Source organism: Geotrypetes seraphini, chromosome 1 (genome assembly GCF_902459505.1).
Source record: "Geotrypetes seraphini chromosome 1, aGeoSer1.1, whole genome shotgun sequence".
Lineage (NCBI taxonomy): Eukaryota > Metazoa > Chordata > Amphibia > Gymnophiona > Dermophiidae > Geotrypetes > Geotrypetes seraphini.
The window spans coordinates 469,013,334-469,041,093 of record NC_047084.1 but is presented as its reverse complement, the minus strand read 5'-3'; the positions used below and the strand labels follow the sequence as shown (position 1 = coordinate 469,041,093).

Here is a 27,760-nt window from a genome sequence, read left to right as displayed (position 1 = left end):
GTTGTTTATCAGTGTCTGAAGAATCAGAAGAAGTCTGCGCATATGTAGGACGCTTCAATACGTTTGCTGCTACGAGATTTATCCATCCATGTGTAGACAAAGCCTTTGGTGTAATCAAGTATCATCTCGCCGTAACTTTTCTTGATCTTATTCTTCCTCAGGTCTTCTCTAAAAGCTTGCATCTTGTTATTGAACTCCACTAATTTGGCGTCCATATTTCCTCCGTGGTACTATTGGCAATTAGGATGTCCTTAGCTTGCTGAAAATCATCAATTGTATGTTGATAATTCTATTTTAGTAGTCTCTATTACTAATAACATCAAGTCCAAGAAACACTTATTAAGTATTGCATTCCACTTATCCAAAAAAGATCCATTATCCCAAAAAAAGTCTGAGTTCAGTTCTCATTCTCAGCCCACGTGGAATTCTTTTCAACCGGTAGTATTCTGCATTCTTGAAGCATGCAACTCTGCTCGGGTGATTCTTTTTTGTAAAGTCTCTAGATGATCCCAATCAGTAGGTATAGTGCCACTATCAGCTGATGTGATATAAATGAAAAGATGCCAGGAGGTCGCTGGCTTAGTTGGTCGTCATAGGATGTGTGCATCCCTATCCCATGGTAGCCATAGTTCTACCCTGATACTAAAGTCCAAACGAATTTGCTGAAATACTTTCAGGGATATGAAATTTATAGACTCAAAGCCAGAAAAAGCTATCAATATATACCAAAAAAAACTGGCCTTGTGAATAATAAACCAGTGAAGGGTGATTGAAACAAAATTATAAGAAAGCTCAGAGATTTGAAACTCTGAAGGGAAGGTTTTGAGGCCTCCCTTAGGGAAAGAGTTTACCTTCCAGTCATAGTCCTCTTATGAAAAATGTTTAATCACTCCTCCAAAGGTGTTATATGAAAAACCACTTCAAAATACTTCAAAGAATGTCCAAATAAAGGTACTGGTTTAAAACTTGCAATTGTCACTTGCACTTATGGCAAGTTCTAACAGGTTTACTTAAACTTATAAGCAGGTTTAGGGGGGGTCCCACGCAGCCCCGTTTCGATACCCTGCTTCAGGGGACCCGATTGGCTGATTCTCTAAACAGGTATCCATTACTTTCATGCTGGTAAAAATTTGCTGTGGTGACATGCAGCTGAAGAAAACTCTAAAACAAACACAAAAACATGCCACGTGTGAGTAAATCCCTATACTAGACCCCACACTGACAAAAGGTGATACATTTCAGGCATACACTGGATATAGAATGCTGTAAACTCAACTAAAGTGTACATACGCTGCGGGAACAAAGTGCCTTCCAAATTTTGAAACCGCCAGACCAAAACGATTCTCCTAGCTTGTTAAATACTAAATTTCCTACTAACTTTAAAAAAACGTGATGATGTCCATATACGCTGAAAAACGGGTCCATGGATCCAAAACAGCATGGGTGACAAAATGCTTGCAGTTCTCCAAATATTAACTCTTAGAGAGTGAATGAGGGCTGAAACTAAAAGTGAAAGTAAAAATAAAGATAACGATAACAAAACACTCCTCCTGCTTGGAAATGTTCCTTACTGAAAGATAGACGAGGGCTATCTAACGTTAGTAGGAAATTTAGTATTTAACAAGCCAGGAGAATCGTTTTGGTCTGGCGGTTTCATAAGATGTATGGGGACAGACTTAAAGATCTCAATGGGGAGAGGGGGAGATATGATAAGAGACGTTTAAATACCTACATGATGTAATTTCAAGATCTGGATATTGTCGCATGGATGGGATGTAAACAATACCGGGATATAATCTTTTTAGGAAGGACAGAGATGGTCAAAAAGGTGGAGGAGTAACTCTCTATGTAAAGATCAATATCCAAGCGACCGAAATGCAAGGGGACCTGGGGAGAGGAAGAAGCGATATGGATTGCTCTGAAAACAGAAGATGGAACTTCTATCTATGTGGGTGTAGTCTACTGACCAACTCAATCGCAACAAATTGGTAAAGATCTGATTGTGGATATCCAAAGGTTGGAAGGAAAGAGGAGGTGCTGCTGTTGGGAGATTTCAACATGCCGGCATGCGGGACTGTAATGTTCCGTCTGTGGAATTGGAAAGAAGTAGGGAGATTGTGGATGCCTTTCAAGAGGCTCTGCTCAGACAAATGGTGACTGAACCCACGAGGGAAAAAGCGATATTAGATCTGGTCCTCACAAAATGGAGAAGAGAGTATCTCTAATGTTCGAGTTGGGTGCTCACCTGGTAAGTAGCGATCATCAAACAGTTTGGTTTAATATAACGGCTAAAGTGGAGAGCGGCCGCATGAGACTTAAAATCCTAGATTTCCAATCGTGTGGACTTTAATGAAATAGGAGAGTACCTGAAGAAAGAGCTGTTAGGATGGGAGGACATAAGAGAAGTGGAAAGACAGTGGTCTAAGCTGAAAGGAGCGATAAAAATGGCTATGGACCTTTATGTGAAGAAAATAAATAAAAACAAGAGAAAAAGGAAACCGATATGGTTCTCCAAACTATTGGTAGAGAAAATAAAGGCAAAAGAGTTGGCATTCGTGAAATATAAAAAAAAACCAAGAAGAGGAGTGCAGAAAGGACTACAGGGTGAAACTGAAAGAAGCCAAGAAAGAGATATGTCTGGCGAAATCTGCAGGTGGAAGAACAAATGGCTAAAAATGTAAAAAGGGAGATAAATTTTTTTTCAGTGAAAGGAGGAAGATGAAAAATTGAATTGCTAAACTAAAAGATGCTGGGAACCAATATGTGGAGAGTGATGAGGAAAAAGCAAATGTGCTAAACAAATACTTATGTTCTGTGTTCATGGAAGAAAATCCCTGGAAGAAGGGACCGAGATTGTCTGGCAAAGTAACATGAGAAAATGGAGTAGATTCTGCACCCTTTTCACAGAGGAGAGTATTTATGAGCAACTTGAAAAACTGAGGTGGAGAAGGTGATGGGACCCTTACTGGATCCATCCAGGATACCTGAGGGAGGCTCAGAGAGGTTCTGGCGGGTCCTATTAAAGACTTGTTCAACAAATCTCTGGAGACAGGAGTGGTATCCTGGGTTACTGAAGTAGAGTAAGATGTGGTCCCTATTCACAAAAGTGGTCATAGGGATGAGCGGGAAACTCAGAGGCCGGGTGAGCCTCACTTCGGTTGTTAGGAAAAAAAATGGAAGTGTTGCTGAATCTAATGGGTTATAGGATACGAGGCAACATGGCTTTACCAAAGGTAATCATGCCAAACGAACCTGATTGAATATTTTGATTGGGTGACCAGAGAGCTGGTCGAGGACATATGCTAGATGTAATTTACCTTAGATTTAAGCAAAGCCTTTGATACGGTTCCTCATAGAAGGCTGTTGAACAAACTTGAAGGTCTGAAGTTAGGACCCCAAAGTGGTGAACTGGGTTAGAAACTGGCTGTCGGGACAGACTCCAGGAGGGTGGTGGTTAATGCAAATCGCTCGGAGGAAGGAAAAGGTGAATAGCGGAGTCTCCTCAGGGTTCGGTGCTAGGGCCAATACCTATTCAATATGTTTGTGATGACATTGCTGAAGAGTTAGAAGGAAAGTTTGCCTTTTTTGCGGATGATACCAAGATTTTGTAACAGAGTAAACACCGAAGAGGGAGTGGAAAATAATAAAAAGGATCTGCAAAAGTTAGAGGAATGGTCTAATGCCTGGCAACTAAAATTCAATGCAAAGAAATGCCAGAGTCTATGCATTTGGGGATTAATAATCAGAAGGAACCGTATATGCTGGAGGAGAGAAGCTGATATGCACGGACGGGGAGAGGGACCTTTGGGTGATAGTGTCCGAAGATCTAAAGGCGAAAAAACAGTGTGACAAGGCAGTGGCTGCCGCCAGAAGGATGCTGGGCTGTATAAAGAGAGGCATAGCCAGTAGAAGGAAGAAGGTCTTGATGCCCCTGTACGGGTCATTGGTAAGGCCCCACTTGGAGTATTGTGTTCAGTTTTGGAGACCGTATCTGGTGAAGGATGTAAGAAGACTTGAAGCGGTCCACCCCCCCACCCCGCCCTTGGTACTAATACACCACTGCTGTGAGGAAAGGGGAAGATCGAGTAGCCTCCTTTAGGAAAAAAATATTCCTCCCTCCCTCCCATGTGTGCGGGTGGTATGTTTTGTGTTAATATGGTGGGGGGGGGGGGAGGGTTACAGGTTTAATATGGACTTGGTTGGGTTTGGTTGAGCTTTTGGGGTTGTGGACGGTGGTTACAGCTTTGGGCGGGGTGGAAAATTGGGTTTGGCAAAGTTGGATCTGGGAGATGAACAGTTAATAAATAAATAAATATAACACGCATAGGTGAGGACCGCTGCGAGGGGGAAGCATGGCCTGGTATCAGCGTGTGTCATGTTTAGGGGAGGGGAAGCATGGCCTGGGTCAAGTTTGGGGGAATGTTATAAGTTTTAAAGACTTAATAGGAGCTAGTTTTGATACCGAATAGCTCCCTGGGGTGTGTGAAATATGCATTGGGGATTTGTTGGTTTTGGACATGGATTGTATTGTAAGTGGAGATAATATTAAGATAGATAATAAAGCTGCATTCAAATATTTATTCCAATAAAATTGAGTTGTGTGATTATTGATTGATGGTGTTTAGCTTTCAGCTGCCGGTGACGGAGTGTAATTGCTAATGTTCTGTACCCTCTTTCCATGTACCTCCGTAGGTGCCTATTTGCAAAGTATTTGCACAATTGTATGATGAATGACAAAACATGAAATGTGTTTTTTTTTTTTCTGATCATTTTTTGTTTTGTAATGACATAGAATGTGTCAGTAATATTTCCGATGTCTTTGCAAATGACAGCCCCATCCCAAATAATTTTACAGTATAATAAACTTTTTGTGAATTATAACATATAAATCAATTAAATACATCACGTGTCTGCACAAAACTCAATGGATTCTCTTACTCGGGTGGGTGAGAACTTCAGGGACTTCCAAGAAATAAATCCATTTTCTTTGGGAGATATATAATCAACAGCACACTAACGCTCTCAGAAATCAATTCTATAACTGAAGAATAAAGGCGACTAGAGAGATTAAGGTAAGCAAGCATCGAGGCACAATACAGGAATAAAAGAGATAATAGTAGTTGCTATCAGCGCATGACTAAGGTGTAATAACAGTTTTGTGTAGATCTCAATATTGGAGCATGGGTGGAATGCAAACAGGCACAACTGAGGTGCATTACTGAGGTGAAATTTTTAAAAATGTACTATTTGAAGGGGAGCAGTTCTATATGTTCTGTGATTTTTTTTCTTTTCTGCAAACGAAACTGAAAAGTGAGAAGACCTTTCAATCTACTGGCAATTTTTTACTAATAGGCTTTGAACAGGGTGTAAGAATGTTAGAATTTCTTTTTTCTATCATAAGTACTCTGTAATACGTACACAAAGGACAGGAAGGAGAAGAAGAATTCTGACCATAAACATAAATTGTATTATGGAGGTGTGCTGAAAAGTTCTCAGCCCAAATAACCAACTTCCTAAATTCTGAGTGCTATTTTGCCACTGTAGCTGAAAAGAGTATATTATCTTATTTTGTTAAGTGCCAATTTGCAGAAACAAAATTCTTTGTTTTTTGACATTGTTTTATATCATTGATTGAACCATATCCATGTCATTCTCTTCTTGGATGGGCTGAGAACTTTTCAACACCCTCTCATATCTTAGGATATGCCTTCTTCACCACAGGTTCATTAGGTAGATTGTGAGCCCACCAGAACAGATAGGAAAAAGTGCTTGAGTACCTGATTATAAAAAAAATGCTTAGATAACCTAATAAACTTGAAACTTGAACCACTGGAAGAGCCATGCTGGTAAAGACAAAAGCTTTTCTCTCACTAATGACTTAAGGAAAAATAAAAACAGTACAGTCAATAGAAGGGTTGTGAGAGACAGCATTAGGTAAAAAGGGATGAAGGCAGAAGGAAAAAAGAGACAGAAGAATAAAAGGAAGGGTAGGCAATGAGAGAAGAAATTCTGGAGACTGGAGATATAAAAAAAGAGTTGGTCCAGAGGAATGCTACTAAAATGGTGAATAGTCTTCATCATAAGATGTATGGGGACAGACTTAAAGATCTCAATGGGGGAGAGGGGAGATATGATAAGAGACGTTTAAATACCTACATGATGTAAATGTGCATAAGTTGAGTCTCTTTCATTTCAAAGGAAGCTCTGGAATGAGAGGGCATAGGATGAAGTTAAGAGGTGATAGGCTCAGGAGTAATTTAAAGAAACACTTTTTTACAGAAAGAATGGTAGATGTGTGGAACAATTTCCCGGAGGAAGTGATAGAGACAGAGACTGTGTCTGAATTCAAGAAGGCATGGGATAGGCACGTGGGATCTCTTTGAGAGAGAAAGAGATAATGGTTACTGCAGATGGGAAGACTATATGGGTCATTTGGCCTTTATGTGCCATCGTGTTTCTATGTTTCTATGAGAGAATGGAAGATAAGTACCTTTTTTCTAAAATATGGGGTGGACGATCATATTGTGATATTTATGTTTATTTAAACTAACTGTCTTTTATTAACAAAAAAAGTGAAAAGGTAAAGAGAACTAGCAACAGATTAAAACAGATTCTAATAGAGGGGACTATTAATAGAGAGGAAAATGAAAAAAGAGAGCTCAAGAGATCCGGAATGGAAGGGACAAACAGATTTGCTCCAGAGAAACAAAGATCACACCGTAACTTGTTTGGATCTAGTTATCCATAATAATTAAACCCTTAGCGTGCCTCTGTGCTTCCGTTGCCTCTGCAATGCGCAGTATAATACAACTCTCTCCTGCTCCTTCCTCACTGCATGTGCCACTTGTCACACCGAGGGTCACAGAGCCACTTCACCTGTTAGAACCACTGCGCGAGGAGGGTTAGCTAGGGCTGCATGCGCAGAAGCACAAGCCAGTGCACAAGACTGCAGGGAGCCTGCGGAGACAAATTTAGAGCCGCCTCAGCAGTTAGAACCACTGCACAAGGAAGAAGAGCAAGTGCTGTAAGCGCAGAAGCACAAGCCCAGTGCATGAGACTGCAGGGAGAAAGAAAGATAGACAGGGGGCAGGGAGGGAGAGAGACAGAAAGAAAGACAGGCAGAGGGAGAGAGACAGAAAGAAAGAAAGACAGACAGATAGACAGGGGGCAGGGAGAGAGATAGAAAGAAAGAAAGAAATACAGACAAGGGGGCAGGGAGAGAGACAGAAAGAAAGACAGACAGGCAGGGGGCAGGCAGACAGGCAGGGGGCAGGGAGAGAGACAGAAAGAAAGAAACACATGACATGGGGAAAGGAGAGAGACAGAAAGAAAGACAGAAGGCAGGGAGAGAGACAGAAAGAAAGACAGACAGGGGGCAGGCAGAAAGACAGGGGGCATGGAGAAAGACAGTAAGAAAGAAAGAAAGACAGACAAACAGGGGGCCAAGGAGAGAGAAAGACAGACAGACAGGGGGAAGGGAGAGAGACAGAAAGAATGAAAGAAAGGGGGCAGGGAGAGAGAAAGAAAGACATGAAACAAAGAAAGGGGTCAGGGAGAGAGAAAGAAAGACAGAAAGACAGAAACAAAGAAGAGGGCAGGGAGAGTGAAAGAAAGAACAGACAGAAAGAAAGAGGGGCAGGGAGAGTAAAAGAAAGACAAACAGAAAGAAAGAAACACCTCAGCGCCCCCATTGTGCTAAACATCTATTCTAGCACCCCATTAATGTAACAGGCTAAAAAACTAGTTGAATAATAAAAAGGCACCTGATCTATGTTAAAGGCAAAGTCCCAAATGCCTGTTTTGACTTATGGTCATGGGGCTTCCGTTATCAGGCTAATAGGAAGCTGTTCTATAGAGAGGGGGTTTAAATTTCAGAAGGAAGAGATGAAATAACTTCAGGCAAATTTTGAAGAGTGGAAGGATAGATAGAAGCCTATATCTCCACTGCAATTGCTTACCTATGTTTGGCTATTTTTTGCTTTAACTATTCTTGGATGAATACATCCTAATAAATAAATATCTCAGGAGCAGAGCTGCCTTTACCCATTCCAAGAGAGAAACTTTTGACCAGTCCAAGTTTTAAATTTACATCCCAAAGTAGTGTAGTATTTGTAATCCATTATTTTATCCATAGAAATCAGTGCTGCAGATCCATAATGCACTATGATAAGGTTGGTAGAAATCCAGGTCCAGAAAAAATGTTTCCCCTCCTGAAATGGGTAACTTGACAGCTCTGTAGGAGGAATATAGGGACTTTATAGAAGTGTAAGGAAGAAGTAATGCTAGATTGATATTTAAGAGGGCTACTGTAATAGACTCAACATGGGAAAAACAGAATCTTGAATTTACATCTATAGGCAATGGGGAGCCATCATTGACTGAATAATTGTGGAATAACATGACTAAACCAATGGGCATTAGATGGTAGCTTTACAGCTATGTTTTGTATAAGCTGCAACATTCTTAGTGCTGTTTTTAGGTTGTGGTATTATTATAATAATCTACAAAATCGGGTTCCTAAACCCAGGCCTAGAGATAACCCTCTAGCCAGTCAAGTTTTCAGGTCATAAATATTTGAAATAAATAAATAATACAAGCCCACTGAATATATATGAGATTTGCATAACATGGAGGATGTACAGTACATGACAATTTATTTCATGCATCATTGTGGATATCCTGAAAACCTGACTAGCTATGTGTGTCTTGAGAGCTGTGTTGAGAACACCTGATGTTGAAGGCAGAGGATCAGTGCATATTATCAGCAGTTTACTCATACAAAAAATGAGGTGTTGTGCCCCCAGTTGAAATTATGTGCATTATATCACAATACACCTTCTTTTATCCAAGACAAAAAATAAATGAGACCTGAAGCTAAGACTGGTGCAGCGTAACAAAGTATACCTAGGTTTTCATTATAAAAGCCCCCATACATACTTTCCTATAGGTTTTCCATCAGCTTCCAAGCAGTTGCAAAAATGCATGTGCACAAATTATTCATTTTCACTCCTGGGAGTTTCCCTTTGAAAATCAACTTGAGTACCTTGTACCCAAGAGCTTCCAAGCTCTCCATAGACTTTTAAAATTGCTTTTCTCCTAATTAAAGCCCTACTCTAATTTATATTTCATGAAAGTAGACTAAAGTTTAGCATAACTTTATCACCTGTGGGTTGTTGTTGTTTTTTTTTTACTTATTTGGATATGGGAAAAGTCCCTTACAGTCCTGTCCAATCATCACCAGCACCTTTAAGAACTTCTAGGTTACTAACTCTGGGATTCTCTCCACTACTGTCTCACCTACTTTTCAAAAAATTTATCCAGATATCTTTACCCAACCCTTCCCCCTCCTCCTAGATAAATTCTCCCCCCAAACCTCCACTTAAATAATCTCTTCCTCCCCAAAACACTAACCAAGTATTCAGATCCCTGAAATGTAACGTAATCTTATTTGTACTCTAACTGTAATCTATTTGTTATACCACACAGTAACGTACAGTCAATTTAATATCCAATTTGCAAGTTCTTCCGGAATTAATCCAGGTATCTCTCCTCCCTTGTAATCAAAAAAAACCAACCCAAAACTGTTGTAACTTCACTGGAAATGTCCAGTTAGCTCTTTTGTAATCCGCCTTGAACTGCAAGGTATAGGTGGAATAGAAGTCCCTAATGTAATGTAAAGTAATCTCCTCTTATCATCAATGTTGACACAGTCTATTACATAAAGGAATTCATTTTCAAAGCATGTAAACACTAGCCCAATCTAAACTGCGCTAGCAGTTTTTAGCACAGAGAGCTGCGTTGAATGACCACGCTGCTCCGCATTTTCAATATGACATCAAAGTCTGACTTTGGACATTTCCTACAAGGCATCCAAACTCAGAGGTGGAGAAACAGCCATTTTGGAAACATGCAAAACCGCTAGATGTCCAAACATTTTTTTGAAAATTCCTTTTTTTTCCGTATAGGCCTATGATAATAAACAGACTCTAACTAAAGCTTAAGTGCTTATGGTCGAGCATTATCCTTCAGATTTTGAGGACATTATTCTATCCAGTATAAAACTTAACTTTTGAGACACATAACGTAGATTATAGTGTGGGGTGATTGTGTGATCACACCTCTCCTTGAAAATCTCTTCCGGAACTCTTCCCATTCCATTAAATATTCTCCCATATTTCTCTCTCTCTCTTCACATTTAAACTACTCAGATGTGACACAAACACCAAACCCTACCTAGCCAAAAACGACAACCCTCTCCCCTTTAGCCACCCTTTTAGCTGAATACTTGAAAAACAAAATTACAATTGCCAGGACAAACTTTGCAGAAACTCCAACCCACCTAGAAGAGATCACAATGCCCCCCACAGGAAAAGAATCAGCTGCAACAGATAGAACCTGGTCCCACTTCTCCACAATACAATGGTCCGACCTAAACAAACTCTATAAAAAATACAGCCACGCAGCTTGCGACCTCAACCAATGTCCTCCTATTAAAAACCTCCAGCCTAAAATTCTGCACTCTCCTCATGCAATGGATACAAACCATGCTCACAGATGGCCTTTTTCTACAAGACCTCTCCAAAATCATCGTCACTCCGATCTTAAAAGACCCAAAAGGAACAACAGATCAACCATCCAACTATAGACCCATAGCCTCAATTCCATCATATGTCAAGCTAATGGAAGGCCTCATAGCTAAACTCCTCACCAACTACCTAGAAAACCACAATTTGTTCCACCCTACACAGTCTGGTTTCAGAACCAACTTCACAGTACTAGGATCCTTTCTGGACGCAGCTAGACAACACCTCAGCACAGGCAAAATACTGATTATGCAACTAAATCTCACCACAGCATTTGACCTGGTAGACCACGACATCCTGCTACAAATACTAGATACAATAGGAATCACAGGCAAAGTACACACATGGTTTCAAGGATTCCTACAATCCAGGACCTACAGAGTAAAGACAAACAAAGAAAACTCAGAACCAAGGTCCAACCTCTATGGCGTACCCCAAGGATTGCCAATATCTCCAACACTCTTCAATCTCTACATTGCATCTCTCATCACCTGCCTAGACAAAAAAGGCTTAACCTCCTATAGCTATGCAGACATCACCATTCTCCTTACTTTTGATCAGCCAATGACCACCATGACAGACATACTACACAGAACTCTAGAAACAGTGGTAACATAGATGAAAGACCACAAACTAAAACTGAACCCAGACAAAACAAAATTCATACTTCTCAAAAAAAGTAAATCCCCTACCGTAACAAACCTAGTAATAAACTCAATCACATACCCCATTCAACCCACTTTAAAACTTCTGGGAATGACGATAGACGGATGCTGCACCATGGAACTACAAATCAACAAAACAATACAGAAATCATTTGCGGTCATGAGAAACCTAATGCAAGTTTGAAAATTCTTCGACAGAAAACAATTCCAGCTCATGGTCCAGTCCCTAGTCCTAGGTCTCCTTGACTACTGCAACATCCTTTATCTCCCCTGCCCTGCAACAATGCTAAAACAACTACAAACAGTATAAAACACAGCCCTGAGACTAATCTATTCACTAAGAAAACACGACTACATCACCGAGGCATACCTCGATTCACACTAGCTCCCAATTCAAACAAGACTATTTAAATTCTACTGTCTGTTATTTAAATCCATAAATGGTGACAGCCCAGCCTACTTGAAAAACCGCCTAATCCAAACTACCACAAACAGACACAGCAGAACCCAGACACCATTCACATACCCTCCAATAAGAGACATCAAATGGAAAAAACTGTATGATGGCCTACTAGCCACAAAGGCCGCAAAACTAGACCACCAACTCTTCAATCTACTAATCACGACCCCAGACTACAAAACTTTCAGAAAAGAAATAAAAACCCTGCTATTCAAGAAATCATGAATACTAACTAACACCCGTATGAAACATTTCAATCCTCTGAAGCAACCTGCTCTACTCTGTAACACCTCTGGACATCCTCTTCTGTAATTCTGAAATCCTATTCAGTAATCCACCTTGAACCGCAAGGTAATGGCGAAATAAAAATCAGTAATGTAATGTAATGTGCAGTTTACCTCCAGTGTCTGAGCTTTATCTCAATATTCTCAATCCATTCTTATATGGCTTTTGTGCTCTGCATTCCACTGAAACATTTATCTCCAAAGTTTCAAGTATCCTTTTCATGACCAAAGCCATAGATCTATTTAATTCTCATCCTCCTTGACCTAACCACTGAATATGGGTCCTTTGGTGATTCTAACTAGTCACACACAAAGGCTAACCAGCTGCACATTCTATAACAGAACTTATTTTCCTACTTTTTTAGGGGTAGATCCTGTCCTTATCTAATTAAGAATATAATAACAAAAGGCATCATTAGTCTAACTTAGGCCTATGAGCCACATTGACATCCATCCAGCCTTTTATTCCTATTGCAATGCATGATGGGCTGTGTGTGCTTTGCCAATGACATCTTGTTTGTGAGAAGACACTGAATAGACCTTTGTTCTTTGTGAGCTTCAGGCCTGAGACTCTTCATAAGCTATGATTAGATATCAAAAGAGCTTGGGAACAATACTAAATATACACAAGCCTAGACTGGATTGATACCAGGGTCTAGCCTGCCTTCTACCTTGTCCATCAGCAGCTCAGTCAAATTGTATGAAGGGGTATTTTAGAAAGGATATCCAACTTAGAATATAGATATTCAAGCCAATATGTCACAAATGGACAACCATCTCACATGTATTTTAGAACAGGATACAGCCTGTAATAGTTGCTACCTTACCATTCAAAACATATACAAAAGTTTACCGTGCCGCTGTACCGGGCCATGGTGCGCCCTCACCTGGAGTACTGCATCCAGCACTTGTCCCCATACATGAAGAAGGACACGGTACTACTCGAAAGAGTCCAGAGAAGAGCGACTAAAATGATTAAGGGGCTGGAGGAGTTGCCATACAGTGAGAGACTGGAGAAACTGGGCCTCTTCTCCCTTGAAAAGAGGGGACATGATTGAAACATTCAAAATACTGAAGGGAATAGACTTAGTAGATAAAGACAGACTATTCACACTCTCCAAAGGTAGGGAGAATGAGAGGGCACTCTCTAAAGTTGAAAGAGGATAGATTCCGTACAAACATAAGGAAGTTCTTCTTCACCCAGAGAGTGGTGGAGAACTGGAACGCACTTCCGGAATCAGTTGTAGGGGAAAACACCCTCCAGGGTTTCAAGACTAAGCTGGACAAGTTCCTGATAAACTGGGACTTACGCAGGTGAGGCTGGACTCATTTAGAGCACTGGTGTTTGACCTGGGGGCTACCGCGTGAGCAGACTGCCGGGCAGGAAGGGCCATTGGTCTGACCCAGCAGTGGCAATTCTTATGTAAGTACCTCTGAGTGCATGAGCACACAGTGCTCTGAGTTGTACCCACCCAGAAATACAAACATGCACTACCCTGAGTAAGATTCAGCATTTAGTAGCATTTTAATCATAACCAAGACCAGTGACCCAGACAGGATGTTTGTATCCAACATCCAGAACAAAGCCGTGACAATCTGTGCTTTGGAACACCAATGCAAATCATCCCCGGGACAAGCAGCATAACCTCTAACCTATAATCTAACCTTTTGGGAGAAAATTCTGTAAGAGGCATCTAAAGACATGGCAGCGTGTAAGCAGAGATGGAACATATAGACAGAGAAGACAGAGTAACATGAGTTATATGGAAATAAGTGTGACTAAAGAAAAAATTGCTCCTAAAGTCAGAAAAGATTCAGATTTCAGTTAGCTGGATTCTGTAATTGACACCCAAAAAGTTAGGCACCTACTTCATGCCAATCACACATAGGCACCCATTACAGAATCGTGCTCAGAGTCACCTAACTTAAAATTTAAAAGCCTATATTATAGGTCTTTCTCCATTCCTAAATACACCTACTTTGTGTTAGGCACCATGCAATAGGCACCTATCTTTTGTAGACTTGAGAATAGGTGTCTATCTAAACATAGTAACATAGTAGATGACAGCAGATAAAGACCTGAATAGTCCATCTAGTCTGCCCAACCTGATTCAATCTAAAAATTTGTTGGGTTTTTTTTTTTTTTAATTTCTTCTTCTCCTTAGCTATTTCTGGGCAAGAATCCAAAACTCTGCCCGGTACTGTTCTTAGGTTCCAACTACTGAAGTCTCCGTCAAAGCTCACTCCAGTCTAACTACACCCTCCCAGCAACTGAAGCCCTCCATAGCCCATCCTCAACTAAATGGCCATATACAGACAGACCGTGTAAGTCTGCCCAGTTGTTAGGCATCTATACTCTTCTCCTTTATCTATAACCTCTTGCTGTGCCATACGCCCAGAAAAAATGTATTGGTATGCTGTGTTTTCTCTCTTGTTTGCTTCAAATCCATCTTTTAAGGTCTACTTTTGAATTATAATCCCTGGTTCTTCTGATCATATCCTTGTTGATTTGAACCTTTATATAGAACACACAAAATTGCCAAACTTCATGTGTGTTCTGTTTGTTTTGCCTACTGTACATTGCCGTCTTTATAGAGCAGGAGACATCTGAGCAGTCCTTTGATAGAAACAAACAAAGCAACATTTAATAAAACGCAATCTTCTCATACAAGTTGTTAAAAACACCAACAACAGGTAGAACAAGAAATCATTGGGATTGATATTCAAAACAATTTAACCTCTTTAAAGATGCTTTTAATCTTTAATCTTTCCCGTGTTATCATCATGAATCCTCCTTGCTCTGACTTTCAGATGAGATTCCCCTTCCTTTTGTATTTCCCATTTTTGGGATTACTTTACTCTTCAGGGTAGCTCCACTTGGATCGGGAGCTGCCCCAACCCAGCCCAACTGCAGCAGTCGCTAGGGAAGGAGTTGGTCGGGTGTGGGAGATCAGCTCCACCCCAACAGCCCTTGTGGAGCTCCTTTGCAAAAAGATTTTCCTCTTCAGGGCAGCTCCACGTGAATCGGGAGGTGCCCAACTAGATAAGCGCCTATCTAAATTGAATAACAAGCTCAATTAAGCTTTTTAATCAGCACCAATTGAAACTTAGGCGCCTATCAAGAAAGAGTGATTCTGTAACAAGGCGCCTCAAAAAATTTAGGCTGCTTTCAAAAAAATAGGCGCTATGCATGCTAGGCATGGGCGTGGCTACGTGTTAGGCTCCTTGTTGCAGAACCGCTGCTCTTAAGCGTGCTTAAGCGCTCGCATGGGTGCCTAACTTTTAGTTGTGCCTACAGCTGGCCTATTTATTGGGCGCCACCAAAATATGTGCCGCTCAGCGTGATTCATTAAACAGCACCCAATTTTATTTGAATCGCGCTGAACGGTGCCTATTTTGGCGCCTAGCTTTTGACCGCTTCTTATAGAATTTGCCCCTGAGTGGTTTGCACAGGGTCACAAGGAGCTGCAGTGTTCTCAGCCCACTGCAGCAACTATTAGGGCTACTACTCTACCCCTGAACAGGGAAGAGAATGTTGCTGCTACTACTTCTACAACTTATCATTTCTATAGCTTGCAATCTAATTTGGACAGACAGACAGGACATCTCCTGAGAGATGTGGAGGAGGGGGCTGAATTCAAATCTATTTTAGAGGTGCTATAGATCAGCTTAAAACCCCTTCTGTCTAGTCTTTATTTTAACTTTAATATAGTTAGCATGAAAATTTCCTAGCAGTTATCATGGGCATTACATTTCAGAGTGTGTTCTAATATCTAGGAAGATAATTTTATAGCAGGGCACCTAGGTTAGCAAGGCACATAGACACATATGTTGTACCTGTTTTGTGAAGGCAACATCTGTACCTAAGAGTCATTATATAATTACTCCAAGGAAAGCAGCACACAGTTGCATCTGCTCCACAACAAGGTTTGTGTATACATAGTCAACCTAATTCAATATATGGTACTCAAAATTACACCTGCAAATATGGTCACATACTCAATTTATGTATGCAATGTATTGGATAAAGAAGTCAATTACTGCTGATAATTGGGAACTAATTGAAATTTACGTGAGCATCTTTAGGCACCAGGATTCACAAATACATTTTATACGCAGATCCCAAAAAGGGGGCGTGGCCATGGAGGGGCGGACTGGGAGCATTCCTGGTATTTGCACACAGTGTTATAGAATAAGGGAGTTCCACATGTAATTTAGATGCAAGAATTTGCACCAGGTTTTACTTGGTGTAAATTCTCATGCCCCTAATTGGTGCCCATCTGTGAGCATTTATTCTGTATATGTGGAGGGGCATTTTTTGAACAAAACATCTAAGTTAGAATTGGTTGATTCCCACTAAACATCCAAAGTCAGGAGCATAGAAAAGTCCATTTTCGAAAGCTGAACCACTATATGTCCAAATATTTTTATTTTTTGAAAATCATTTACTTGGACATCTTGGACAACAGAACGTCCAACCCTCAGGATGCCTAACTTTACACCCCATTTTTGACCAAAGAAACGTTCAAGTTGAAAATGTCCAAAACCAGACTGGATGTGGGAGGGACCATCATTGTGATGGACTGGCCACACAGACATGCCAACAGAGCAGTGGAAAATTTTAGAGGTCACTGCTGTGAACTTCACATAAAGAGTGCCAGAAGTATATCTCACCATATTCTCCTTATAATTTATGCTGAGCCCTTCAAAACTTCCCCCCCCCCCAAACCTACTAGACCTACCTGCCTACCACTCTAAAAGCCCATGTGGCTACAGGTAGCACCAATATGGCAGCAGAGTAAGGTTTTGTGGGTTTTAGTAGGCTCACATATTGAACCATAAATGTAGTGGTTAGAATGGCTTATGAGCCTGGGTCCTCCTCTCTATGGTTTACTAGCCCATCCACGAGGTTACTTAAGACACCTGTGTGATGCGCTACTAGGCTTTCCCATACCAAGTGCTGCTGTTCTAGAGACAGGTATGTTCTCTTTCATTCAGATTTTTTGAGGTGGGAGGGGTTTAGTGAACAGTGTGGGGAGTGTGGGGGGGTTCATTCCTTAATGTATCTAGTGGTCATCTGGTCAGTTTAGGTACCTTTGTGGCACTTAGATGCTTCTAAAGCAAGTCTAGCTCCAAACGTCTAAATTCTATCCAGGATATCATGCAAACATTTGATTATTGCTGCAAGATATACAAGTCTAACCCACCCTTAGCCATGCCCAAAGCACACCCATTATATGACTCTACCACACCCATCTCAAACTTTGGATGCACAGAGACCGGGATACCTTACTAGATGTCCAGAAAGGCAGTTTCAATTATTGGCACTTGGATGTCTTTAAACATCAGACAATTGAGAAAAATTCTGAAAATAAAAAAAAAGGATATTTTTGGCTTTTCTCCTCCCCTTGCAGGAAGAATAAATCTGAGGACCACTAGAAATATGAAACCTGAACAACTCAGCAATCATTTAGTAAACTCAAAGGCAAAAAGATTAACATCTTGAAGAAGGGGGTGGAGGAAGTCAGTTATTTGAGCAACGGCAAGTCTAGGGTGGGTTATGAGGATGCAGCAATTTAAGGCACTGAACAGGGGTTAGCATAGTAAATTGAAAAAGACCAAATATGTCATTGCATTCTCATTCATTTTCCAGAACACAATATGGAGAAATATGTGATACTGCATACCTATATTCTTTCTAATTTATAAAGCTTTAAAAAAAAAAAAAAAAAAAAGCTGTCCTTCTTTTCAAGAATTTTCATGCTTATTTTCTCTATTTTGTCTAAGTCTTTATCTGAAGTGGATCTCCTAATTTTCTGTAATTGTCTCTCCACTGATCTTGAGAAAAGGACAATGCACATCATTGTCCTTATGTCATGATTTTTCAGCTTGTTTTCTTTGATTTCTACAGTAGAATGATAGAAATGGAATGGAGGAACCAAACAACAATGCTTGAATTTATACTCCTGGGCCTAACAGAACATGGTGAGCTAAGAAGTCTTCTGATTCTAGCATTCCTGGTTATGTACATGATGAACCTACTGGGAAATGGAACCATGATCTCAGTAATCGCTAGTAACTCACAGTTCCACACCCCCATGTATTTTTTCCTTTGTAATTTGTCTTTTGTGGATATGTGTTTCAGTTCTGTCACTGTTCCCAAACTGTTAAGTAACCTCATCTCTGACTCAAAGACTATCTCTTTCTCTCATTGTATTACCCAACTATATTTTTTCATTGTCTTTGCTGGCTCAGAATGTATTCTCCTGTCCATTATGGCCTATGACCGTTATGTTGCCATCTGTAAGCCACTGCATTATGTCATAATAATGAATAAGAAAGCATGCTTAAGTATGTCAATTGTTTCATGGACCATCAGCTTTTTCAATGCATTGCTGCATACACTTTTGGTATACCGGCTTTCCTTTTGCAAGTCCAATGAGATCCAACACTTCTTTTGTGATCTTACACCACTGCTACAACTCTCTTGCACAGACACTTCCATCAACGAACTGGTGATCTTCACAGAGGCCTCATTTGTAGGAATGCTGCCCTTCTTGATTACCCTAATTTCCTACATTCGCATCATCACTACCATCATAAAAATGAAAACCACGGGTGGAAGATGGAAGACTTTCTCCACCTGCTCCTCCCACCTTACTGTAGTAACACTCTTCTACGGGACACTGATTTTTATGTATTTTAGGCCTTCTTCCAGCTATTCCATGGCAAAGGACAAGATCACTAGTGTGGTGTACAATATTCTGTCTCCTATGCTCAACCCATACATCTATAGCCTGAGAAATAGAGATGTAAAGATGGCACTAAAGAAAGTTCTCCTAAAAAAAAGATCTTCCAGAGGGTAAACATTATCCAAAGAAGGACTAGTTACATTAACAATAGAAAATACATTTTCCCTTTCCATCTGATTCCTAATCCCAATAATTCTGTCTTGGATCTGATTTGTATCTCACACTAGTTAACTGCTGGGCAGGTCTTAAATTTTACCCAGTCTTCTTCTCTCACCTAAAGTGTTAGATGCCTTCAGTTCTTCTAAGAGAACATCAACACAATACCCTAGTTTCATACCTTAAACCTCAATTAAATTGATACTATAGTGAGAAAAAATTGGCATTGTTATAAACCCCAAATTTCCAGGCAATAGGAATGCAATATTCCAAAAGAAGCAGCATTTCAGGAATGTTATGAATCACCAGCAAGCCAGAAAGAGGTCTATTCTTTGCCATCAATTTTCTGCAGTGCTGTATGTACTTAGCACCCTTGGAACTATGAACCAGTGAGGTAAATGCTTTAATGGTCATTCAATTTTTATGAGCATTGGAGCATTTACCTCTCCGGTCCATGATAAAAAGTTCTACCACAGCTTGATAAAAGGAGTCCTTGTTTTTGTTTTTTTGTTTTTTTCAGTTCAAAATATTTTATTGATTTTATAGAAAACATAAGTATGCAATTGTTTACTAGGACATGATACAATCAGGTCGCTTGTGTGTAACATAATAAACAGAAAAGATTCAGTAATCTTGAAACAATACAACTGATTGATCAACGTCAAACTTGTGGTACAAAAAAGAGACCAGCACATAAAAGCGAGCAACACTGTGTACTGTATACATAGGAGAAGTAATGAGGGTATTTTTTTGTGGTTTATTGTTTTTCTTTTTTGGAAAGCATATGAGTGATCTTTATGAATTCTTCCAGCACCGTCCTGATTGTATAACAATTGTTATACGCATTGAAATATATCATATTGCGCAGATAACAAATCCCAATAAACTTGAAACTTGTAGACCAATAATTTCTGAAGACAATCCTTATGTGTGCTACCTATTGTGTTAACAATTTCTGTGTACTGTGTGACTGCATACATGTTAAATAAACCTCTATGTATTATTATTAGGATTTTATATACCGCCTATCAAGGTTATCTAAGCGGTTTTACAATCAGGTACTCAAGCATTTTCCCTAGCTGTCCCGGCGGGCTCACAATCTATCTAACGTACCTGGGGCTACAGAGGACTAAGTGACTTGTCCAGGGTCACAAGGAGCAGCACGGGGTTTGAACCCACAACCCCAGGGTGCTGAGGCTGTAGCTTCAACCACTGCACCACACACTCCTCCATGTAGCTATATGTTCTTTATCGTATAGGTATAATATCAAATTGCTCTGGAAAACTTAGGGCTCCTTTTATCAATCAGCTGTAGAGTCTTGTACCACAGGCCAACAAGGTAAATGCTAAGATGTTCATTCAATTCCTGTGAGCATCAGAGTGTTTACCATGCCGGCCTGTGGTAAAAGACTCTTATGCTGTTTGATAAAATGAGTCCTTAATTCTTTTCCTTCTTATATACTGCTTCATTCTGTGTGTGTTCTTCCTTTTCACTGAATGTATTATTTATAGCACTTTATTTACGTGCATTGCTTTTTTAAAAAAAAACATTGACATAAAATGGTGAAAATGGTGATTCTTCCCCAGATTCTATAAAAAAGATCACGTGAATTGATGCTTAGTGCCCAAAGTTCTGTGAGCTTTTATAGAATAAGGACTGTATGCACACATAAATAACTATAATAATTGGCTGTTATTTGGAATTAGCCAGTTACTGACTATAGCTGGAGTTAATTGGTCCTGATTGGCACCCATTTGCAATTGCATTCATAACTGCCCTTAAATGCTTCACTATAACCTCAGCACATAAATTCAAGGGTGCACATCTTCAAAAATGGCATTGAAGTAGGAGTAGCTTAGGTGAATCAGGGGCATGCCCAGAATTTGCACATATAAATTACAGAACACCTGCATTTACATGTTTATTTAACACATTTTGGTGCCCACATTTATACCAGCCTTTGAGCTTGTGTAAATGGGGGAGCCTAAATGTATATGCTTAAATGCAGATTTAGTCACTATTCTATAATAGAAACTATGCATGTATTCAGATGACACTTTGGTACTCTCCTTTCATCCCATTCACCACAATATCAACACACAACAAATTGTTTAAGAAGAGTAGATTTATTATGGACAAATATTAAAAACAGTTAATGGTATCTTGCAATTACATAATTAATTAGTAAAGAGAATCCATTTGTACAGCATACTTTATATCATATATAATTTAATAAATTCTTAATTTGTTCTAATTACAGATAAAATAAACATAAATGAATGCAATATCCAGTGGACAGTACACCAATATCACATCAAACTCTTAATAATCCACACTTCTAGGTATGCAAGCACGATTCTCAATAAGACCAAAAATTTAGAAAAACAGAAATTAAAAAAACCCCAGAACTTATCTGAAACAGATCGCACAATCAGCGATGATTACACTGTTCATTAATGTTCTAATTAATTTTTTGCTTGAGTATCCTATTTTTGAATTATTGTCTCTCTTATTTTTATTCTGTTGATCTTGCAATTACATACATGAATGCAACTTATAGTATAATGAAATTGCATACATGAATCCTTGTCTATATTCTACCTAGATCATTTCACACTTTCAAGTCACTGTTGACTCCTTTTCTTGATGCCTTCAGCCCCCCATTTCATCAGAGTCTTGTGTAGGCACCAATGTCCTTCTGTTTCTATGATGCTTGCTCCATTCCATAGAACAGGAGGACTGCCCCAACTCTTTGACATTATCCATAACACTGCTAGCATGTGACAAAACAACTTCACATTTGACCACTATTAAGCATGATTTGGTCTTAAAGTTTAACATTCTGCTGAGTGCTCTATCGGGATAGAACTGAAAATAATATGTCTTATGTATATATGTGAAATTGCATTAAGGTGGATTAATATGCATTAATGCTTGCTTTTTATTTTATATTTATTGAAACATTTAGCAAGATATACAGGAAAATACTTGATACAGAAAAATTAAAGAAAATTATAGCAATTCACAATACAATGAATACAAGGCTATGTAAGCAGTAAAATTATGTCTGCAAGAAGGATAAAAACTTTCTTCAACTGGAATCAAGGTGAACAACAAAACAGAAATTCTTAATAAAGCAAAAAGCAGCCAATTAAGACATTAATTCCTAATTCCTGATTTCCCAACTCTGAAACTCCAAAAACCACTCTATGAAGGTTAAAGCAATTTGTGATGGAAATGTGCTGTCCAGAAATGTAGATAATTGACTAGGCCAATATATGAGAGGTCACTGAAAAGTTCTCTGCCCAACCAAGAAGAGAATGATTTGGCAGCTATGAAACCTACAATCATTCTACACTTTTCTTGACACTTTTTATTTGGTTTTCATATCATTGAAACAAAAAGTCAAGGATGCCAGGATAAGTTTTGGGAAGGGTCCTTAGGCCAGGGAAGATGTCTATGGCTGGCAATCTCAGTAAGGTGGAAGGGTTCTGGGTGAGCTTGGAGGGTCCAGGTGGGTTACTTTTTGGAGTGAGGGGGTTGTGGCAGGAGGGACTGAGTATCCTCCCTGCCAATGATCTTTGGGGGGGGATTCTGGCAGGAGGTATTGGGCATCCCTCATGATGATGATGTTTACTTGGGAGAGGTATCTGGCAGGAGGGACTGGGCATCTCTTCTACCAGCGATCTTTGTGGGGGGTGGGGGGTTCTGGAAGGAGGAACTGGGCCATCCCTCCCTTCAACGACTTATGCGTGAGGTGGAGGTATCCAGCAAGAGGGATTGGGCATCCCTCCTGCCAACGATCTATGTGGGGGTGGGGGTGGTAGGGTTCCAGAAGGAGGAATTGGGCTTCCCTCCTTCTGGTAGTCTTCGTAGGGGAGACAGGTTGCTATGGCCGCTAAACTGATTGTGGCAGGGAGATGCCTTTGCTGCGATCAGCTGAGCGGCAACACAATTCTCTAACTGGCACCCGTAACATGGGCACCAGTTAGGGAGTCATGGTAGTTAGGCGGTTTAGGGAAATTCTATACAGGCCACCCGTGTACGATTCTCAGAAGCCATTTGGCGGCTTCTGAGACCAGGCACCCTTTACAGAAACCGGGTCTAAGTGATTTAGCGTGCACTAACTATGTTAGAGCACAAAAACAATTAGCATGCATTAAACACTAAAATGCCCATAGGAATATAATGGGCATTTTAGGCCTAGATTATGTAAAGGACGTTTAACTTTTGGTGTCCACAATGTGGACATCTATCAACTTACGCATCCAAATAAAGTGACTAATGAGTCAAATTAATGACTTTAACAAGCATTAATTGGACCTTAGACATCCAAACGCTGGACACGGTTCTACAAATAGATGCTCACAATTTCATGAATGCCCATCAGAAAAAGCTGTGCTTTAAAAAATAGGCGTGGGAGTGGCTTTGATGTAGACATCTATTTTCAGAATCGTATGCCACTCAGCACCCAAATGCATCTACCCACTTTTGAGCATGAGCTGGGCACTAGGTAGATGCTAGTCAGGTGGACATGACTTAGGCAGCAGTTAGGTAGCAGTTAGGCGTCCATTTATAGGTGAGCAGGACTTTTATTTTTAGGTTTTAAAGGACTCCAGGTTGATATTAAGCTCAAAATATGTTTAATAATGCATTACTTAAGCAAAACACATAATATATATATATATATATATATATATTGCATTCTAAACTTCTATTTATGGGCTAAAGAGGACTCCTAGTACCTGAATAAACTCATGTTCTGAGCTCTCCTGGGAGAACGGTATAAAAAATTGAATAAATAAATAAATATTTGATAATAATAGAAAAAGATGTTTAATAATGCATTACTGAAGCAAAGCACATGAAAAAAAATATATGCTGCATACTAAACCTCATTTCCAAAAGGTTAAGAAAAGAAAAGAAAATACACTACTCACTCAATAGCTATCCTTCAGAGCAAATGGATGTGCCTGATGCACAATCTTGACATAATTGTGATGTCATCAAAATGTACCTCGATGGCAGAATGCCACTAAAGAATGATAGGAACCCCTACCTAAAAGGAAACACTTGTAGCTCTGTAGTTAAAGGCACTACTTCCATGGTCTAAAGGTCATAGATTCAAATCCACACAACTTCCCCAAATACATTCACAGATTCTTTTTGCTCTCATAACAGAGTATGGATTGTGGCCTTTGCTATTTACATATGCACTCTGCCTTTTCCAGGGTCCAGAGGGAAACTTATTTTTACTCTGAGATGGCTAGGATCTCCTAATGTATCATATCATCTTGCAAAGAACTTCTGCCTAAAAGAAAGTGCCTGTGGCTCACTGGTTAAAGGTACTGCTTCTATTTTCCAACAGTCATGGGTTCAAATCCCATGTATGAGCAGATACCCCACCACATATTCCTATGTTTTTTTAGTGACATTCTGCCATCTAGGTGCATATTGATGATGGCACAATGATGTCAAGATTGTGCATCAATATATCATCATATATAATATTCCACTCAATTTTGGAGGTACATCTATAGAGTCATATTACATATGACACCTACTCTTAATTCTCTATTCAGGAAAAGGCCTCAGAATTGGAGCCTACACACAGTCTTATCATCGACTGAAAGGTCAGCGTAGTTATCACTGCTCCATGCTCCAGTCATTGGCCAAAAAACCTGAAATCTATATTTATTCTTAACGTCTTAATTTTTTTATTTTTTTCTTATTTTTTATAACTTAAACTATATCTTAAAATATTATTCAGCATTTCAAACTACTAGAGATGCACTGATCCAATGATATGAAAAACATTTGACAGTTGATTACTTATCTCAATCAATGTTTGTTCAGTGTTTGTTCTAGAATGCCGACGCGGCCAGTGTTTTGCGGGTGTTATTCTTTAACCGCTGCTTCAGGGCCAATATTAAAGCATCCGAACATCTTGCTGAAATGAAAATATGAACTGTTAGCCACATCATTTCCACGTGCTGTTTTAAAGTTCAACAGAACTCCATTTCAAAGGTAACTCCCTTCTTCAGGAACTGAAGCACTGAGTCATTTGCTGGTACATCTCCGGCAATAGCTCTTCTATTCAGTAATGCTTAGAAGCCAAACCTATGTCCATCAGTTCTGGCTCCTGAAACAGCTCCTGTGGAATCATCGTTTCCTAGAACTCCGTTGCTCCTGATAGGTAAGTAAGTGGGAGATATCCCCCCCCCCCCCAGAAGTAGTCACCATTTGTTTGAATACACAAAATCGTGAATCAGATAAAGTATGATTGAATTGGACCCAATGTTCTACCAACGGGGCCTCATTTTTGAGAGTTCTTATACAGCTGAGATGTTCAGCAATATGTGACTTGATTGCTCTTTTAGTCTGGCCAATATAGAGTTTCTGGCAGGGACAAAAAATACCATGTACTACCTGACTAGAATTACAATCAGTTCTTTGTTGTAAAGTAAAGAAAATGTTGACGTTAGGAATGAAGACCGTGTCCGTACTCACTGAATATTGGCAGTATCTACTTTGACCACAAGAGGTATGCCTAACAACATGAGGCATAGGATCAAATACAGAATCATGATATTTCAGACTTTCACCCAGAGTTTTACCCTGTTTAAAAGCAAACCTGGGTTTATTGATAAATTCATGATGCCAATGTTTATCTATGATGTTTTGTACCTGAGCCGATAAAGGAGAAAAAGGTAAAGCACAGGTAATCCTTTGATCTGACTACTTCTGGGGGGGATTTCTCCCGCTTACTTACCTATCAGGAGCAACGCCTGATATTTGCATGGCAGAGAGATTGAATGGCTGGTACCTTAATAAACAATTTTCTTTATAGTTTCTTTTTGACTGGGCTGTTTTGTTCGTTTGTAGGTGCTAACAGCCGCATTAAAGTTTGTTCACTTGTGGCTATTTATTGCCATACCCTTTCTCTGCCGCCATGCTGTTTGCGTGGCGTGCTCCTGTCAGGGGTTACTCCTGGTAAACCTTGCTTTGTCTCTTTGCCCGGTATGCTTGTCATTATGTAAGTTTATAAATTTCTTTGTTACACTAGTTTTTCATTTTGGTTATGCTCATGTTGGTGTTGTGTGCTATTTTATTTTTATTTGTAGCCCAGTTCTCTCTTTTGATAAAGATTGGTATCGAAACACGGCTTATGTTGAGGAGAGGAAGAGCAATAAGTCTGGTGACTCTTGTGTTGATTTTCTGTGCTTGGAGCTTTTGCACTAATATTGAACCTGCACTTCTGTTTACACTTCACAGATGGTGACATTTCTATTTCAACTTTCACCTTTTACATTCATGCGTACATCTCAATGGTCTTTGAAACTTGGTGTGGACTTGTTGGATTTGCTGGCGTTTGCTGGATGGCCTAGGAACAGTATTTATTATTGCACTTCGCCATGAACGCTATTAAGTTGGAATCTATATCCTACCCAAGCTAAGTGCTTTACAGTTTATATGTTATTTGTATGCCTGGCTGTCCTAGTACTGGATTTTATTTGTGTGTTTTTAGTCTATTCATTATATGTGTATGTTATTGGATAAGATTGTAATTAACAATATGATATATTCCATTATGATAATAAAAGTACAATAATAAAAGTACAATTTTAAATTGTCTAAGATGCTTATATGGCATTACACTGACTGTATTGGATGCTTTTGATAATGTTTTTTCTATAAAGGGATTCTTTTTGACTTTATATATTTCCCCTGAATCCTTTTTTGTTTTTTTGCATTTTCTCTCATTTTTTATTTTTGTCCTCTTTACCCCTCCAAAAAAAAAATAGAAGGTTTATTATATATATATATATGTGCTTTGTTTAAGTACATTATAAAATAGAAGGTTTAATATGCAATATATATATTTCTTTCATGTGCTTTACTTAAATAATGCATTATTAAACATAGCTTAAAATCAACCTGGAGTCCTCTTTAGCCCAAAAAATAAAAGCCCCGTTCAGCTATAAGAGGATGCCTCAAGAACACCTAAGTTGTATCTAAATAGAGCCCAAAAAACCTAGGGCTCCTTTTATTAAGCTGCGCTAGCGGGGTTAACACGCGGGACTTTTCATCATGCGTTAACCCCCGCGCTGGCCAAAAACTACCGCCTGCTCAAGAGGAAGCAGTAGCGGCTAGCACGGCCGGCGGTTTAACACGCGTTAAACCGCTAGCACAGCTTGATAAAAGGAGCCCCTAGTTTTACAATTCACATGTGATTTAACAGCTGAGTGTGTGGTGCAATGGTTAGAGCTACAGCTTTAGCACCCTGGCGTTGGTGGTTTGAATCCTCCATTCCTCCCTCTCACAGAAGAGAAATAAAATAAAAAAGGCTAAAAAATGAATTAATAAAATAATAGCGGTGCTGGCATTTCACTGCATAATGTTTTAATGAAAAACAGCATAAAAATCGCCATTCTAATGACATCATAACAATGAGACATGATAATGCGATAAACATTCTGTAGACATCTACATGACACCTAAAAGGTGTTTCTATAAAGGACGTCTAACTATTTAGATGCATCTAGACTCGCTGAGCGATGCTCAGCGACACTGAGCATGATTCTCTATAATGCATCTATGCATTATACTCAGCTGGACCTCTAAACTACGCCTAAGTTAGACGTCCTTTACAGAATCTAGGCCTTAGTGTTTATCAAATGCTAATCATTAGCAATCACTAATGTGGTTACCACATACTAAATCGATTAGCATCTGTTGAATTCACCCCAAGTGTCTTTCAAAATACCATTTTTATTTGTTTTCCCCAACCTTATAGATAAGTCCCAGAGGGAGAATTCTATAAATGGCACTCAAATTCAGCACAGAAAAAAATCAGTG

At 39.5% G+C, this 27,760-nt stretch overlaps 1 protein-coding gene across 1 annotated transcript; it reads left to right on the top strand.

Moving 5' to 3' along the window:
- Window positions 1–17,907: 17,907 nt before the first annotated feature.
- LOC117368579 (olfactory receptor 1361-like) lies at window positions 17,908–18,858 on the top strand. The gene has a single exon (XM_033962313.1). It carries the CDS (start codon window positions 17,908–17,910, stop codon window positions 18,856–18,858), a length of 951 nt encoding a protein of 316 aa, XP_033818204.1.
- The last annotated feature ends 8,902 nt before the right edge of the window (window positions 18,859–27,760 follow it).

Coding starts and splice junctions, on each gene's coding strand:
- LOC117368579 (XM_033962313.1), top strand. CDS start 17,908: ATGATAGAAATGGAATGGAGGAACCAAACAACAATGCTTGAATTTATA.